Genomic DNA, 18,858 nt, shown 5'->3' with positions numbered 1-18,858 from the left:
AAACAATAAGTAGCTTATCCATTTAATGAACCAGCTCAACCTACAACCAATATGAAATGTCTCAAGAGGAACACTTAATGTTCACTAAGACAGTCCAAGGGAAACTAAAATATGCCACTAGGAAGTGTCAGTAACTTTTCATGTGAATGTTGACTAAGCACCTTCTGCTAAAGATATATCCTCTTATGCCACCCACAATGCCAGCACCACATCCCCTAATACTGTTCCTTATTTTAAGCTAGATTATTACTTTTTCTCTTGGATGAATAAAGGAAAAGGAAAATATGCAATTTATATGAGCAGAAATCTACCACAATATTAGTACAAAGACTATTCATCCACTGTCTGAATAACCAAAACCCAAATAGTAGTATTTCCTTCAAAGACATAAAGAAAGCCCACCCTCCTTTAATCCTTATGCAACATCCTACGACTTTCACTATAGTTACAGGTGATTAAACCAAAACTCAAAAGAATTCAAGTAAATTTCTTTCAAGTAACTCACTATAAAATGGTTGGGTCAATGTAAAATCTAGGCTACCTCCCCAAATCTCAAACTAATGAACTATAATGTCTCCTATAGATTATCATTATTATTAAAATGAAGCCCCTGTATCAAAATGTATTAATGGCCAACAATAATGTTAATGACTTTTTGTCACAGTTCCATTGCTTCCCACCCCCAACCCCCCCCCCCCCCCGCCGTTTTATGGCAAAACTCTAAACAGCTACTTGATAAAATTCACCACAGAAATTTGGGTCTAAAATTTCCTTCAGTCCACTACTCCAATCTGTTTCTGAGGACCACCACACCAGAGAAACTTTTTCTTCTTCTGAGTTCACCTGGGTCCTCTGTGTTTCCAAATCTAAAGGTAATTTCTTGGTTCTCCTCTTATTTAACTTACCAACAGTATGTAATCATGTTCTGTTTTTTAAAACCTCATGGTGTCCAGAACCCTTTCACTTAGCTGTCTTTTCCCAATCTCCCTTCTGAATTCTCCTCACTTACCAACTTCCAAAATTATGAAGTGACCCTGGATCTAATTCTGAGAGACCTTTCTCTTTGTGCCTCCTCTTCCCTAGATGATCTGATGTTCCCTAAAATCTTAACATTATCTATATGCTTGTGAATCACAAATTTGTACCTTCAATCTTCAGTTTTCCCTTAACTCCAGAATAATACTAACTGCTCATCAAACATCTTTACTTAGATGTCAATTATCTCAACTGTGTCCAAAATTAAACACTTGATTTCCACTTGGCACAAGCCCTACAGTATCTCCCCCTTGATAAATATCAACTGTTTCTTCTTAGGGTTAAGCCCAAAATGTAGCAATTATCCATGAATCTTCTTTCTTTCTCATACCTTATCTATCCAATTAACAACTACCAACAGTTATTTCAAAAACAAATCCAGCATCATACTTGTTTCTCACTACTTCCATTACAACCCAAGGCAACATTGCTTGCATGGAGAATTCTAACAGCCTCCTAGATCTTGACAGGACTCTGCCCAATTCTCTTTATAAAAAGTCTATTCTCTACCAAAAATATAGATCATATGACCTCTCTGCTCAACCTGGGAATAAAATCCCAAGACCTCCCTGGGCCTACACAGCTGGCCTGACTAGACTGGACCTTGCACTTGTCTTGTAACAAACCCACTTTCTTCCTGGCTTACACCACTGCCACCTGGCTGCTACTTCAGCATGCAAGGCAGCTCTCCCTGGGGTATGTGCACTTGCTGCTCCCTCTGCTGGGACTGCTGTAAGTATGTAAGAGTGCCTTCACTGATCACCCCACAGAAAACAGCAGAACTCCTCCAAACACCATTTTTCCATCCTTTACTCAGCTTCATGATGCTTATATCCACCCAACATATTGTGAGTTTGTTTACTGACTCTCCTTATTATGGTTTGAATGTGAGGTGTCCCTCAAAAGCTCATGTGTGAAACAATGCAAGAAGGTCTGGAGGAGAAATGATTGGGTCATGACAGCCTTAACCCAATCGTGAAATAATCATCTGATGGGATTAATTGAGTGGAGGTAGGTAGGGTGTGGCTGGAAGAAGTGGGCCCCCGGGGGCATGCCTTTTGGGTATATATTTTGTATCTGGCTAGTGGAGTCCCTCTCAGCTACTAATCATCAAGTGAGCTGCTTCCTTTTGCCACACTCTTCTGCCTCGATGTCCTGCCTCACCTCCAGCCCCAAGGAATGGAGCCAGCTATCTGTGAACTAAGATCTCTGAAACCATGAGCCTCCAAATAAACTTTTCCTCTTCTAAAAGTGTTCTTGTCAGATCTTTTAGTCAGAGCAATTTTTGAAAAAGCTGACTAAAACACTACCCAAACCAGAAGGCAGCTACAAGACAGAAGGGGTCTTGCTGTATTCTCAGAGCCAAGAACAATATGTAAGTATTCAATAAATATCTGAAGAACAAACTATTGCATGAATTAGACAAGGTTAATTAGCACAGAATCAGAGTGTAGTAAGAGGTTGGGCCAGGATAGAAAACTGGATTTGCATGGATCTAAAGTGTATAACATGATTCCATTTTTATTTTTAAAAAATCATATAAATGGGCACAGGAGGTGGCTGGGGTGAGGCTCGGTGGTAAAACGCTTGCCTCCCACGTGTGAGGCACTGGGTTCGATCCTCAGCACCACATAAAAGTAAATCAACAAAATAAAGATGCTGTGTCCATGTACAACTAAAAAATATTTTTTTAAAAAAATGGGCACAGGAAAAACATTGGAAGGATACACAAAAACATGTGAGCAGTAGTCGAATTTTTAAGTTAAGAGAGCAGTTTTTAAAAATATTTTATGCTTTTAATATTCCCACACCTTCTCTATTACTTTTGTAGTGGGAAAAAAATAAAGAATGAAAAATAAGGAGAAACAGTGTTCTTCATAATTCAGTTCATAAACACAGGGAAGGCTTTAATTGGCCTATGGAGTCTTTTGCCCTCCTCCCTTTGGTTTTAAACTTTCTATTTTGAAACAATTTTGCAGCTACCCAAGTATTACAAAGCACAGGAGTTTCCATATACTCTCACTCAACTTCCCTAATGTTATCATTTCATATAACAAAAGACACTTATCATAGCCAACAAATGAACACCAGTGCCATCTTACTACCTAAGCTAAAGACCGTACTGTCATTTCCTCAGTTTTTCCATTAATGTCCTTTTCTAGTGCTAGGATCCAATCTACCATTCCAGACTGGACTTAGCTATCATGACTCCTTAGTCTTCTCCAAATATGTGATAGTGTCTTAATCTTTTCTTGTCAACCAGGAACATTTTTGAAGACTGTTGGATCAGATAACAGCAGAATGTCCCTCAGTTTGGGTGTGTCTGTCATTTCTGATGACTGGATTGAGGCTACGGATTTTGGTGAAGAATAATACAGAGGAGATGAAGCCATCTCATCACAACATAGCCCATGATATCAATATGACTTACCACTGGTGATGTTCACCTTGACAACTTGGTGCTCTGCCTGATATCTCTACTTTTATAAAGTTACTATTTTTCTCTTTCATTATTTACTCCCTGAAATGAGTTCATAAATTTAGCCCACATTCAAGGGGAGGAGAATTAATCTCCAACTCAAGTAAGGAGGAGCAAAAAATTTTTGACATGTCAAAACCACAATAATAATTAATAAATGTTTGGGAAAAGATATTTAAAGGCTATGCAAATAGTGTTTTGCCTTAAAATTTGGCCACTAATTCTACCATTCCCCAGTGGATCCTGCCTAAAATAATTATTACTAGGGTGTTTCAATGGTGACCTTCTATTTCGCTCATCTACATATATCAGCTGGCACATTCTTTTGTAAGAAAGATTCATCCCTCTTTCTTCATATTTATTTATTGTGGGGTGGAGATTAAAACATTATTATTTATTTCGTGGCAACATTTGTTCCTTCTTTGGCCATTGAGAATTCTTTATAGTAGTACCCTTCTGTCATGCCAACATTGTTATATTTTTGAAAACTTTCTGGTACTATGAGATGCTCTAGTCTCACCTTTTATTTTCTATGTCCCAACCCAGAACCAGCCTTTTCTCTAAGAGGCCATGATTTCATTAGAGAATGGTCTTTGGAATCCACGCAACATAAGTGCAGGTATAATTGTTCCTAGGAAGATCACAAAGCTCACTAAATTTGATGACCTCCCCAAAGGGAAGAGTTAGGAGTTTCTACATATGAACTACTCTTCCCCTCTCTATTATATATTTAACTCCAACAACAAGTGATAGCATTTTAATTTTCCTTTTGGCATTTTAAACAATGACTTCTCATCTCATACATCCCCCCAAAAAAGCTATTCCCAAAGTTGCTGGGATCTACCTAACAGTTGTAATACAGGTATTTTAGCACCTGTACTGGAAGACTATGATGAATGCACTGTTCTGGCTGACAAAATTGTTCCTGAAAAACTTCACTCACTCTTTTTTTTTTTTTTGGTTCTTTTTAGAAGAATGATTTTCTGACATTTGCTGGTAAATGGACAGATCTGGAGACTATTGTGCTAAGTGAAATAAGCCAATCCCCAAAAAAAGCAAAGGTCTAAGATTTTCACTCACTTTTTTTTTTAAGCAGCTAAAACATCTCTCTGAACTAAAAATACCAGTACAAAGATAGTAGAAATAAAAATGATGAAACTGAATTTTAGAATTATTATAAAATATCAACTCAATTTCTCTGTTAAGAAAACTTAGTGACACTTTTCTGAGGTAAATGACAAGCTACTACGATTTAATTGTTGGCATTTGATTTTCTTGAAGAATAATATAAACATTTTAATATAAATTATTCATTATATTAATTAAATTTTAATACAATTCTAAATTCACAGCCACATATGGTTTTTATACTCGAGACTCATATTCCCTCATTTCTGACCCTTAAAATATGTATGTTCCCATCCTTGGCTGTCAATATAGGGAAAGTTTCAACATTTAAACCAAAGTAAAATTATGGAAGACCTCTCTCATGTAACTGCTTCTGGAAATCCAACTGAATTCTTCCTACCAATGAAGATGAGAGGTATTTAACCACTGTTTCTGATGTCTAAGTTTTGAGGACTTAGATAATAAGTCCTCAGAAGCAAGATAAATAGAAGCAAGATATAATCATCTTTTAGTTGACATTTTAGCATATTGGCAAATTTGAAATAATGCTTTAAAAACCTCAACCAAAACCTAAACTAACAAGAGCCGGGGATGTAGATCAGTGGTGAAGCTCTGGCCTACATGTGTGAAGTCCTGGGTTAGATCTCCAGCATGACAAAAACAAAACAAAACAAAAAGAACAAATAGGGGCTGGAGGTATAGCTCAGTGTTAAGAAAACTTGCCTAGTATGCACAAGGCCCTAGGTTCAATTCCCAGCACTGGAGATACCAAACAACCATAAAACAGAATTAACTTCATTTATCAAAACTAAGAGGAAAAACATAAAAAAAAACCAAAAGCAACAGACACTATTAAATATCATAGTCCTTCAAATGTTCATCTAAAAAAAAAAAAAACCACACATAAAAGAGTTTCATAATTTTCAAATTAGTAACTGGTTTTTAAAAAATATTTTAGTGACATAAAATTTTGATACAGATAGTATTTTGTCATGAAGGTCACACTTTGCAAATCTAAAGAAGTGGGTGTGCTCTCTAAAAAGTCTTCAAAAAACAAAAAAATTAGTATCCAAGAGTAAACTCAGCTTGGCTCAAAATAGCTGCCTTTTCCTTGCTCTCTGCAAGGGTAAGAAGGTGCCTTCTGTAAACTCCCACATCTCAACTATCCTAGACTAATACAAAAAATTTTACACAAATCTGGACTTCACATTTACAGGGCATGTAAGATACTACTGGAATCAAACTCTTAAGTTCAAATTCTCGCTCTGCCACTAACTAGCAGTATCACTAAGGCAAAGTTTTATTCCTAATTTCTAAAAGGAGTCACAATAGCACCTATGTATAAGGTTGTTATGAGGAAGAGTTAATATACACAAAGCATATGGAGCATAGTGAGTACCTTATTCACTGTTAGTTGGTGGTTAAGATAATTTATGGTTATTACTATTTCTACTAAATTTTAGTATTACTATTCTTATTATTCTCAGCCCAACATTTCCTTTTGCTAAGATCCTTTATCATCCTAACACTGTCAATAAACTGGTTATTCACACATTTCCTGCCATCTATAAATTCAATAATTTGTCATGTGATTATCATGAAAGCAACTGTCACCTGAGCTGAACAGAGACTGGAATCAAACCTATAACGAAACATCATTCCACTCATTAATCATCTTTTGGAACTCCTCTTCAGTAGGAAGCATATGCAATTAAATACAAGCCTCAAAATGTTACTGGAGGGGAAGGTCATACAGATTTTTTACATATACATTTTCATTTTTCTGAAGGGAAAAACAGAAGCTAAGGAGCTAAGGGATATCTGTATGATAGCAACATTTGGGGATGTTCAATTTTTGCCTTTAAAGCAAGAGTCAACTTGTCCTGTTAGTTATACAAGGAATTTAAGGATAAACTATAAACATATGAAAATATATTCTATACTTTGAAGAAGAATACTATTATGCAAATACAATGAATTAATGTCATTTGCCCATAGGGACCATGATTGTGCTCAGTAGTATAAATACTGGCTTCCATAGAATTACTGATTTATAAGCAAGAGGAAAAAAAAAAAAACATGTAAAAAGGCCAAATTGCATCTATGGAAACTCAAAACAATCTTAAAAAAAAAAAAAAAGAAGAAGAAAAGAAAACAAACTACTCCCAAGATTACAGCACACTTTGGAAATTACCCAACAAATCTTTCTCCCATAGCCTGCCTGCCCCATGAATTCCTGCCCAAGACTCAGAAAAGATATTCTGAAATGAGGCTTTTCCACAAGAGACTTCTCTTAAAAACAAACAAACAAAAAAAAGTATCTTTCTACATTTTTGTGTATGTGTTATCCAGCTTTCCACAAAAGGGGCTATGAGTAACCAACTTCGACATCATTGTCTGTATGCTTATAAACACATTATTTTCCTATTAACTTACCAGAATCACTATTTATCAAAACACCAAGAGGATCTGCCTTTGCCTCAGGTGGACCTTCAGGCTTTGAACCAGGGAGGAGATTTTCTGATCCAGGGACACCGCTCTGTTTGACACCATCATTTTTCCATTTGTGTTGTCTACCAGGACTTCTGATCTTGCCCATCTGTGAATTTCTAGACATCCCCTTCATCTTGCTGAAATAAGAAAAATGCAATTCTTGGTATAAAAGTCACTGACCTTTCAAGGAAAAGTTGAAAAAGACTACTGAATGCAAAAAAAAAAAAAAAAATCCAGATGTTAAACCGATCATTTGTTGCCTAGTACATTAAATAGACCAAAACAAACAAAAGTAAGTGGTTCCCAAAGACAGAGAGGTCTTAGAAGAACTTTAAAAGGATGACACTCTACAATACACCATATTTTATTCATCCTCAGCCACACATTACTACCAATATTTTTGCCCCCTGACATTCAGCTGTGCTGTGCAGTCACTGACGAATCACAATTCTACAGCCATCTTAAATAAAGTGCTCTTCAATCACACAACTACCTCTTTTACAAAGAAAACAAGTACTTAGGAGGCATTTTCTAATTTAAGTTAATTTAAGAACAACAACAAAAATTTATTAATAATAAATTCTCTATAAATAATAATCAAAGTGTCTTTTGGTAGAACTGAATTTCCTCAAGGACATTCATGCTATTCCAATTTGCCATTGTTTGGGCAAAACTCCTTCTTTTTTTCATTAATAATGAGGTGGCAGAATTAGAAATTGGGTCCAAATTTCAATTTTGTCTGTGTTCCTTGGATATATTAATATCCCTGAGCCTATTTACTCCTTCACTTACAGAATGGAAATCAGAGATATAGAGAGAATTAAGATAATATAAAGTACTTCACTTAGAGCAAGGTAACATCTTGAGCCCTTAATAAACTATAGTTATTACTATAACACTTCCTGAATAATTTGTTGAACCAATATATTCAGTTTACATCTGCCATCCAAGGGCTCAAAATCCCTTCAGGGTCACTATAATTCTTACAGAATCTCATTCCAAAACTTCATATACATATACTCCAAATTTTGCAGAAAGCCAAAATTTATCATGAACCAATTTCCAAGACATCTGTTTAGTCTGATACTAATAATGTTATACCAGGTTACTTTTGGTTGGTGTTTACATAGCAAAACAATTAAAACTCCATCAACTGAAACTCCTAATGGGAAAATTTTTAAAAGGGACCTGAATCCCTATACAATAGTTAATTCTAGACATAACAGGAAAGTTTATAAAGCAACAAATCTTCCTATAAAAACAGAGGAATAGCTTCAAGAACTCCTTCAGATAGAAAGTTTTCTTAAGCAGAACAAGAAATAGTATTCACCATAAAAATAAAACACAGATAAATTAGACTGGGTGAAAATTAAAAACTTTCATTTATCAAATGACAGCACTAGGAACTTCCATTCTGGCCAAAAGAAAGGAACACTGACCATATTTTTCCTGCTATCTGAATTAACAACAAAAAACTAGGCAAAATGCAGACACAAGGGTTTCTATGACACAGGCTATCAAGCAACAGGAATACTGATTGCTGAGAGATGGGAAATGAATGAGCAGTGAGCCCTACAATTGCCAAGCTTACTGCCTGAGAGTTTCCAGATTGCCAGGAGGATTGCACCCAGCTGGAACCTGGTGGACTCCCTAAGTTGAGGAATTGGAACTGGGACTCCAGGGAAAAAGACTTCTGCAGTTTTCAGAAATTCACAGAGGGCAAAAAGTTGTAGGAGACAGAAAATTCAATTATTTAGCAGAGAACTTATCAGCCCATACATGCAAGGAAACTATACAAGGGCCTACACATTCACATGAGAGTCAGAACACAGTACCTGTTTTCACCTACCAGCATACGATAGTATCCCAGAAAATACATGCCACAGTAATGAGGAAGAGTTAGTTCCAAACTAAATACTGCTTTGGTCACACCCAACAATTCTCAAAAGCAAAATGCAAAAAGATCAGATTGTTGTTAAGTTACTTAGCTGTGTACCCTTCCCTCCCCTGCCAATTTTTTAAGAACATTTAAAGGAATGTAAAAATATCTAGCACCCAATGAAGTGGAGTTTTCTTATATCCTGTCAAAAGTAATCAGACATGCATTCAAGCAGAAAAACATGACCCATAATGAGGAGAAAAAATACAAACTGATCCAGAACAGACACAAACATTAGAATTAGCAAAGTTCAGTTATGATAATTGTAGTCCTCATGTTCAAAAAATAATGTCTGAGATAAAAAATGCAAAATATACATCGAGACAAAAAAAAAATATAAGATTAATGCAAGGTTAGTCACTGCACAAGAAAAAATAATAAACATAAAGGTATAGCAACAGAAACTAGTATGAGGCACGTAGAAAAAAAAGAATTATATAAAATGAAGAGAATTAGTGACTTAAGGGACAATTTCAAGTAGCCTAATATACATGTAACTGAAGTCACAGAAAGGGAGAGGGAGGTGAAGAAGAAAAAAAATTGAAGAAATAATGGCCAAAATTTTTTCAGTTTTGATTTAAAACAAAACCCATAAACTCATAATTCAAGAAGCTCAACAAACCTTAAGCACAAGAAACATGAAGAAAACCAAGGCACATCATAATCAAATTGCTCAAAACTTGACGGAGTCAGAGAAAACAGGCACTTGTATAAAGAAACAGTAAAATGATAAGAGGAGGTTTTTTCATTGGAAAAACTGAGCAACACCTTGATAGCATTATAAATTTTTTTTTAAAAAACCTGTTAACTCAGAAGTACATATCCAGCCAAAATATCCTCTAAAAAAGGAATGCAAAAATAAAGGCATTTTCAGACACACAAGCTCAATAGAGTAATCTTCAGCAGACCCTCAGCTCACTATAAGAAATATTAAAGGAAGTTCTACAAGCAGAAGGAAATAAGCATCAGATGGATCTACATAAAAGAATGAAGAGCATCAAAACAGTAACCACATCGGTATCCTAGCTATCAGCCAACCAAACCCCAGCTATGGCTGAACCTTTTCAGCAGATGTGCCTGGCTTCCATCTGACCCAGATATCTGAGTAATTATTAACTGTTATATATTTTAAAAAATAGAATAAAAAACATTAAGAGAATAAAAAGGCAAGCCAAAGATTAAGAGATAAATATATATACACATGTCATTCAAATGCATATCTAAGGAAATCCTCCAAATCAAGAAAAGCAATCCCAATCAAAAACTAGTCAAAGACTTGAACTTGTACTTCATAAGAGAATATTACAACAGGCAATAAGCATATGACAAGATGCTCAACACCATTAGTCAGGAGGGAGCTGGCACAACATGGGAGAAAGGTGCAACATTACCAAGTATTGATTAATGTAACAGAAAAATTATGTGCCATTAGCAGAAGGACAAATTCATTCAACCACTTTGGCAAATTGTTTGGCCCTAGCCAATAAAGCTAAACATACAACTACCCTATGACCTAGCATATATAATAATGAGTATTAATGTCACAAAATACTGTAAAATATGTGCGAAAGAAAGTTTACAGCAGCTTTATTCACAACAGGCCAACCTAAAAACAACCCAAATGACCAACAGAAGAATAGTAAAATTATATGCATAATCTCAAAACTAAATTCTATAGAACAATAACAATGAAACAATTTTCAACTACATATGATATGGATAAATCTCACAAAATAATTTTGAGCCCTAGAAATCACATAACTAAGAATACAAATATGATTTCATTTATATAAACTTCTGGGAATAGGCAAAGTAAATTTATGATGATGGAAATTGAAAAGGGGTTATCACTGGGGAGCAGGGAAGGCTTAAAAGCTTTGTGAGGTGAAGATGTTCTGTATATTAATCTGTGTGGAGGTTACAGATCTGCTGGAGTCTGTGTGCATGCGTGTTTATGTAAAACTTCATTCAATCTTTGCACTTAAGATTTATATATTGTAATTATATTACAATGTCAATAAAAAGTAAACAAAATGAAAAAGTTGAAAAAAATTCAATGAAAGTGAAAGGGAGCATTGTGGAAAGATTATTTCATACACTGCCAAAGGGAGAGCAGACTGGGCCAACTTTTATGACAGATATTTGGCAGCATCTATCAATATTATAAACACACATACCCTTTAACCCAGCAAATTCATTTCTAGGAATCCATCCTTAGAAATACTTGGGTAAATTTTTTATGTACAAAGTCAATAGTGGCCACTTTTTACTAGTTAAAGACTCATAAGAACTTAACTAGTTAAAACAACAAAAAGGCCAGGACATCTGTAAACTTCCTACACATCTTTAAAGAACGAGGTTTGTGATCAGGATGGTGGCTCATGCCTGTAATCCCAGCTACTTGGGAGGCTGAGGCAGGAGGGTTACAAGTTCAAGGCTAGTCTAGACCCTGAACAAAAAGGGCTCAGGGTATGGCTCAGTGGCAGAGTGTTTGCCTATTATGATCAAGGCCCTGGGTTTAATCTACAGTATTACATTAAGACAATAATGATAATAATAAAGAGGTTTGTTATATATTAATATTGGACGATCTCCAAGTAAAATTTTCAATGTCTAAAAAAACAAAATGCATTAGTGTCAAAAATGAAAGGAAAAAAAAAAGATCATATCCTTCATTTATGTCCTATACAAACGGAGGCTCTCTGGAAAAATAAACTGGGTGGCCTCTGAGAAAAAAGATTAGCTGAGAGACAAATATTAAAAGGACTTGTTTACTATATCTTCACTATATTTTTTATAAAAAGTAAAAAAAAAAAAGTTACTAAAGCAAAGATTTCAGAATTGGGAATGGAGAGATTTTAAGAGTTTGGTTTTTGCTCCTTTGTATAACATACATATTCTCAGTTAAAATGAGCCCTGAGAATATTAACAATATTAAGGAACTTACCCATACTGTGTAGTTGTCAATACTTCTCCTCTCTTTTCCCTTTCAAGTTTTAACTTTTTCTTCCTTTCAATGTTAGCCAGAGTTGGGTAATTTCTAGAAAATAAAAGAAGTTAATCATGAATGTGTTTTTTGAGTATAACTTTAAGCAACCAAGTAACTACTGAATTTAGAAGTTTTTAATGACTAAAAGAAATCAATAAAAATCTTCAATTACTTCAAGAATTTTTTAAAGAGGGAAGAATGTAAACTATAACAATGTTACTCAAGGCACAGACTAGCTGCTGATCCACCAACTTTGCTACCAGTCTACAACTAGGTAAGAAGCTTATGCTAGAATTTTTTTAAAAGTATATAACGTGCTCAAACTGATCTAATATGTCTACTTAGCATGTACCTATAATTACTTAAGAAAAAATTTAAGTCTATTCAGTTACTTATGCAAATATATGCTAGATACACTTGAAGTTACCAAAATAAGTGATAGTTCTCAAAAAACTGTCTCTCAGGAAGAACAGGAAAAGCTCAAGAACAGCTGTAACATAAGACAAAATATAATAAGTACCCAAAAGACTATAAAGATTTGGTGGGTGGGGGCCTGGAAAATAGCTCTGTTGGTAGATGCACAAGGCCCTGGGTTCAATCTCCAGCACCCCCCGCCACACACACACACACACACACACACACACACACACCAAGATTTGGTGGGGGGAAGGAAAGATTATATCAAAATGCAGAAATCCAGGAAGAAAGGAATTTGAAGGAAATTGGTCTTAAATGCTGTTAAGAAATAGCAACCATAAGGGAGCTTCAGAGTGTTCTAAGTAGAACAAACAATATAAACAAATCGAGATCCCAGAAAGTCCAAAAGATACCCAGGGAATAATTTTCTATGAAACTTAAAATAGTTACAGGCAGTCAGACTGGAAAGGGAGGTTCAGGCCAAAAGTTTATACTTAAGTCAGCAGGTGATGAAAAGCTACAGAAAGTTATGAACTGGGAGAGATATGTTTGAGGCTGTGATTAAGATACAGTCTGACAGCAATATGCAAGATGAATTGCTTTCTTTGTTTTTTGGCACAGCTATGTGGAGATACAGGCCTCAAACTCTGATGCTGAAGAAGACAGAGCACTGAAATATAAAAAACACAAAAGAAGGGAAACACAGACTGCTCTCACCACACAGCCTGGCCACTGATAAGGGTAAATTTTGAGAAACGTTAACAAATTGTGTTCTGCCATTGTTTCTAGGACACTTCATCTTTTTCTTCTTAACATCTGCATGACTAACTTGAGTAGCACAGACAATAAAATATAAGGCCTAGAGGTTAGCCATACAGGAAGATGGGAACGGAAATGACACTGGTAGGTGGTGAAGTAACCAGAAAAAAAGGTGATGAATTTCAATAAGGGCGGTACAAAGCAATACATCCAGCCAAGAAAAATAACCTCCATAAATAAAAGATGATGAATGTCCAAGATATAAATAAACCTAAGAGGAAAAGATCAAGGTCACCGGAGATAAAAATCTGATAGCAAGTCAGCAATATATGACTATACTTTTAGAAAACACACATAATCTAAGGTTATTTGAAGTGGACTCTGGCTCTTGTTCAAATACGAACTCTTCTTCCCATAATACTCGAAAATGGTCAGTATTCTCAAGGCACTGTGTCAGTTCACTTGAAAAGGATCATTAAGGAAAAATAATGATGGAAGGGATTCAGAAGAGACTCCAAGTTGATTAAGAGGGTGAAAAAATAAAACCTCTGAAGAAAGATGAAAGAAACTATTTACAGCCTCTAAAAGATGAGAAGTGACAATAAAATAGTCTTACAGGGAGGATGGCAGCCAGCTGTTCTCAATCTGAAGACAGAATACGCAGACGCAGAAATGATGAGAAAAACAGTGATGATTTTCACAGGTCCCACAGTTGTTAGATAGGGAACTCAGAGATCCTCAACCCTGCCACAATTCTCAAGTTCTCTTATTTGTCCTTATGGTGTTTCCTCGCTATTTTTGTTCTGAGTGTTGCAGATGGTTAACATGGTGGGCCACAGAGCACACAATACAATTTGTATCGCAATGCATCTTGTACAGGTAAGCAGATGCTAAGTATGTGCTTATCAATGGAAAAGAATTTAAACATTTGTTGCAGAAAGTGGATTCAAAGGATATAAGAATTACTTAAATGAAACATTTAAGATTCAATGGAAACTTGCCAGTAGAAGGCTTTCAAAACAGCTAACTTTCTTGCTCTGGCAGATTAAAGTATCATATTCCTAAAGGTAAAGAATCTTTTAAATATCCCTTCCAAAGTTATAAGATTCTATTTTTCAGTGCTGAAAAGAATCAAATCCTCTTCCAAAATTTGTACCATTCTTATTTACACGGAACCCAGAGACTAAAAATAAGAGAATATAAAGATACTAGAAAACAAAATTATCACAAAGGAAGGAAACCAGAAACTCAAGACCCAGCCACATACACCAACAACAACCAGGAAGCCCTACTCCACCAAAATAAAACAGATATAAGAATAAGGAAAAGTAAAGGATAAAATACAGTTCAGATTCTTGAAGATACAAAATAACAAAGACACTACTAAAAAAAATCATAAATTATGCTGTAGATTACAGAATTATAAAACTTGCTCCAATATCTCCTGTTAGAGAATGTTACGAAGTTATAAAGATGCAACAAGGGATATTTTCAGTTTCCCTATATTTTTATCTGCTAAAATAACTATTTCTCCCTTGACTTCCTCTATCTTTCCTCAATATCCCAAGAACTGGTCTTGACATCAAATGCTCCTCTTCCTTTTCCCTCTTTCACTTCTTACATCCTCTTTGACATCCCCCTTGCCTATACCTTAAGTCTCTGATGACAATCCTTACGTACTATAGAATTTATAAATGGGCAAAACTGTACCAATCATTATTTCAGCTCTTATCATTCAAGTAACATTATGCTCTCCAACTTTTTCCTTATTCTCAAATTACTACCCACTCATTGACTTTTCTTCTAGGCTTATTCTCTGTAAAACACAATCCCTCTTTACTCTCACTGAAACACACTGCTTCAACGTAAGATATGATTGTGTTTCTATTTCAAAGACTTTCTGAACTTCAAAAAGATGTAACTTTATTAAAGAGCAAACCACCTCTGTTGGGATTTTGCATAAACTAGGGACACAAAAGGATCTTCTGGGCCACAGTGAGTACTAAAATAAAATTACAACAACTCCACCTAGTGGACTCCCTATCTGCTGGGAAATATATGACACTGCTTCCAAAAAAGAAAGATTTTAGAAACAAACTTTAGAAATAAATCTCTACCACTCAGTATCACCTAATGCCAAATCATACATCTATACCTCACAGATCAGGAATTAAGAAAGAATTATCTTTTCCCCAAAAGGCATATATTGTTTTGTAAGCTATTAGAGGGAAGATTTGTGGTTTTTAAATATAGTGGGCCACTGAGTTTGGCTAATATGAAAAAAATAATGATGGATAAAGACAAAGATGTGTGCTCTTTAAAGACAAAGGAGCAATAAACAAAGCAAATTATAGAGTTTCTTCCAACTTTAAAAGTTCTACTCTGGGAAATATTCTGCAAGTTTTTCTAATATAGCAACTACACAAAGACTTTATCTTTCCTGCATGTCAAAGAGTACAGTGTGTTCCTCAGAAAAAATGTAGGTTTCACAAGAAAGATAAAATTCTAAGAAACAGAATTATTCTGACATACCAATGTAGAATTCACTTTTTTTTTAAAGAGAGAGAGAGAGAGAGAGAGAGAGAGAGAATTTTAATATTTATTTTTTAGTTTTTCGGCGGGCACAACATCTTTGTTTGTATGTGGTGCTGAGGATCGAACCCAGGCCGCACGCATGCTAGGCAAGCGCGCTACCACTTGAGCCACATCCCCAGCCCGAATTCACTCTTTTTAGGAGTTCAAGTAACATTTTTTTTAGAAGTTGAAAATAACATAAACCTATAAAGTATGTTTTCATAATAGATTTTTTTTTAATTAGGTGGGTGTGGTGGTGCATTCAGTCCAGTAATCCCAGCAACTGAGGAAGGCTGAGGCAGGAGGATCTCCAGTTTAAGGACAGCCTGAAACTTAGCAAGAAACTTAGTGAGATCTCGTCTCAAAATAAAAACTGAAAATTTTTATTGGGAATGTAGCTCAGTGGTAAGATACCCCAGGGTTAAATTCCTGGTACCAGAAACAAAAACCAAACATATAAAACTGCTGGTGGGGAGAGTATTAGTGTATTTTTGAGAAATCTATCAGGCATACCAAAAGGAGAGAAATATTTTCCATATTTTCTATTAATGAGGCATAATGTGAATGTTTCAGAATATACTATGAGCAAGAATTTGGGAAATAAGATATGGAAGAACATTAGATGAATTTGCCAAGCGTAAAAAGATAATATCAGAGCAATTTTTTGTTGTTGTTTTGTTTTGGTACTGGGGATTGAACCCAAGGACATTAACCACTCAATTTTTTTTTTTTTTTTGTATTTTATTTAGAGGCAGGGTTTCACTGAGTTGCTTAGGGCCTCACTAAGTTGCTGAGGCTGCCTTTGAATTCACAATCCTCCAGCTTCAGCCTCCTGAGCCTCTGGGATTACAGATGTGTGCTACCGTACTGGGCCAGAGCACTTATGGACACAGCTACATCATAGGAACAAATACACCTCATCCAAAATTGTCACCCTCACCCAATTTCCTCATTCTGCTTAAACATCTCTAAAATTCACAAATCTATAACTCTACTTTTCACTTAATACACTGCCCATTCCTTTTACAAGGCACTTCTGATTTGGTCACAGTGTACCCTTAGCCCACATTCTAGAAACTAGAGCTAAATATCTTCTCAACCTCCACCTGTCCTTCATAAAAAGAATCACCAATAAGCATGGTAAACATCCCTTTATTCAGAATTTACTTCCAAATTTCACTAACAGTTTTGAAATTCAAAAAGCTTCAAACTGTGCCACCAATTCCAAAGCAAACATTGCGAACTGTATGTTCTCCTCTCTTCTTTAACCATTTTGTTTGGGGACATTCCATCAACTCCACTGCCACTGAAGGTGGCAAAGCATCCTACTTCTAGCCAATGAGATCTATATGGATATCTCCTGGTTAGAGCTAAAAACACATCTACTGCTTTCCCAATGAAAAGGGGGAAACTAGGCTGTGTCCTTTTGCCTCTTTCTTCTTTATGCCTAGAATATGGGCTTAATATTTGGATATGTGGAAACTTTCTGGTGGGCAAGATGAAAAAAAAACCTTATTGAAGAAAAAAGAGAGAGCTAATGCCCAATGCTGCTGTTGAGCAACAACAGCAGCCCAGCCTTTTCTGGGGTGTGTGTGTGTGTGTGTTTAGACCTCTTTGTCCTAAGCCACTGTTGTAAAGTTCCATTTCCTGGAGCATGATCCTAACTGATTCAAGCACCACTGCATCCTAGCTACCCACTTTAATCTGAATACTTTTCATGCTCAAAAGGCATTTCTTGGTCTAAAATGCCTCCCACTAAAAGATTTGGCAGTTTCTTTTAAAGGTAAACATGTATTTAACATTATGACGAGCCAATCCCACTCTCAGGTATTTATCCAAGCCAAATATACATATACTCAAAACAAAAATTATATATAAATTTTATAAAGGCTTTTTAAAGGTCAAATACTGGAATCAACCCTCAATTAGGAAAACGATAAATAAACTGATACAACCACACAATGAAAGAGAAAAAAAACATTCTGCAATAAAAAGTGAATCGTGCGGGGCTGGGGACGTGGCTCAAGCGGTAGCGCGCTCGCCTGCCATGCGTGCGGCCCGGGTTCGATCCTCAGCACCACATACCAACAAAGATGTTGTGTCCGCCGAGAACTAAAAAATAAATATTAAAAAATTCTCTCTCTCTCTCTCTCTCTCCCCCCTCTCTCACTCTCTCTTTAAAAAAAAAAAAAAAAGAAATGATCTGTTTAAAAAAAAAAAAAAGTGAATCGTGCTACATACAAGAACATGGATAAACCTTGAATCAGACTCAAGAAGCCACATACTGCATGATTATACATACATGGCACTCTGCAAAGGCATGAATATATGAACAGAACACAGTTTTGACGGGAGCAGTGGGGCACACTTATGATTCCAGTGACTAGGGAGGCTGAAGCAGGAGGATTACAAGTTCAAGACCAGCCTCAACAATTTAGTGAGACCCTGTCTCAAAGTAAAAAATAAAAGAGGCTACGGGTGTGGCTCAGTGGTTACGTGCCCCCAGATTCAATCAACAGTATTGAGGAAAAAAAAAAAAAAGAACAGATAAGTGGTTGACAGGAGAGGCCAACCACAAAGGAGATGATGGAATTTGGAGGTGATGAAACACCATTATATTTATTTGTGGTGGTGTTTATGTAACTTTATACATTTGTCATAACTACCCATTAAAAAGGGTGAATTATACACTATGCTATATTATACCTTAAAACAAATTAGGGCAGCATTTCACCTCTTACAGGAAACCCTGCAAAACAAACTGATGTGCCTCTGAAAGACCAGACATTATTGTCCCTACATGGCTAAAATTAATGCTTCAATTGCCATGGTCTTATGGGCACCTTTTTTTTATTTTTCCTACATCTCCACTTGGAGTTATGAGTCTTAAAGGCAAGAGTCCACTCCTGTTTGTTTTGGGTGACCTTAGTATAAACAGCAAAACCTTTGCTCTTTCAAATACTGAATATTTACCTCAAATTTCAAGCTAAGCTACTGTCAAGAAGTTACTCATAGATTTCATAATTTCCACTAATCCATATTAAA

The 18,858-nt window shown here is 35.8% G+C and overlaps 1 protein-coding gene across 1 annotated transcript in view; it reads right to left on the bottom strand.

The window, feature by feature from the left end:
- Nufip1 (nuclear FMR1 interacting protein 1) overlaps positions 1-18,858 on the bottom strand; it is a 42,958-nt gene that overhangs the window by 12,259 nt on the left and 11,841 nt on the right. The window contains exons 6-7 of the mRNA XM_026411959.2: positions 12,022-12,114; positions 7,079-7,272 (exon numbers count right to left, since the gene is read on the bottom strand). Of these exons, the coding sequence (XP_026267744.1) occupies positions 7,079-7,272; positions 12,022-12,114 (287 nt within the window). The remainder of the gene's footprint in view (positions 1-7,078; positions 7,273-12,021; positions 12,115-18,858) is intronic.

This window comes from Urocitellus parryii, chromosome 2, assembly GCF_045843805.1.
Source record: "Urocitellus parryii isolate mUroPar1 chromosome 2, mUroPar1.hap1, whole genome shotgun sequence".
NCBI classification, from domain to species: domain Eukaryota; kingdom Metazoa; phylum Chordata; class Mammalia; order Rodentia; family Sciuridae; genus Urocitellus; species Urocitellus parryii.
Note: the sequence above shows the minus strand (reverse complement) of the source record. Positions and strands in the feature narration are given on the sequence as shown.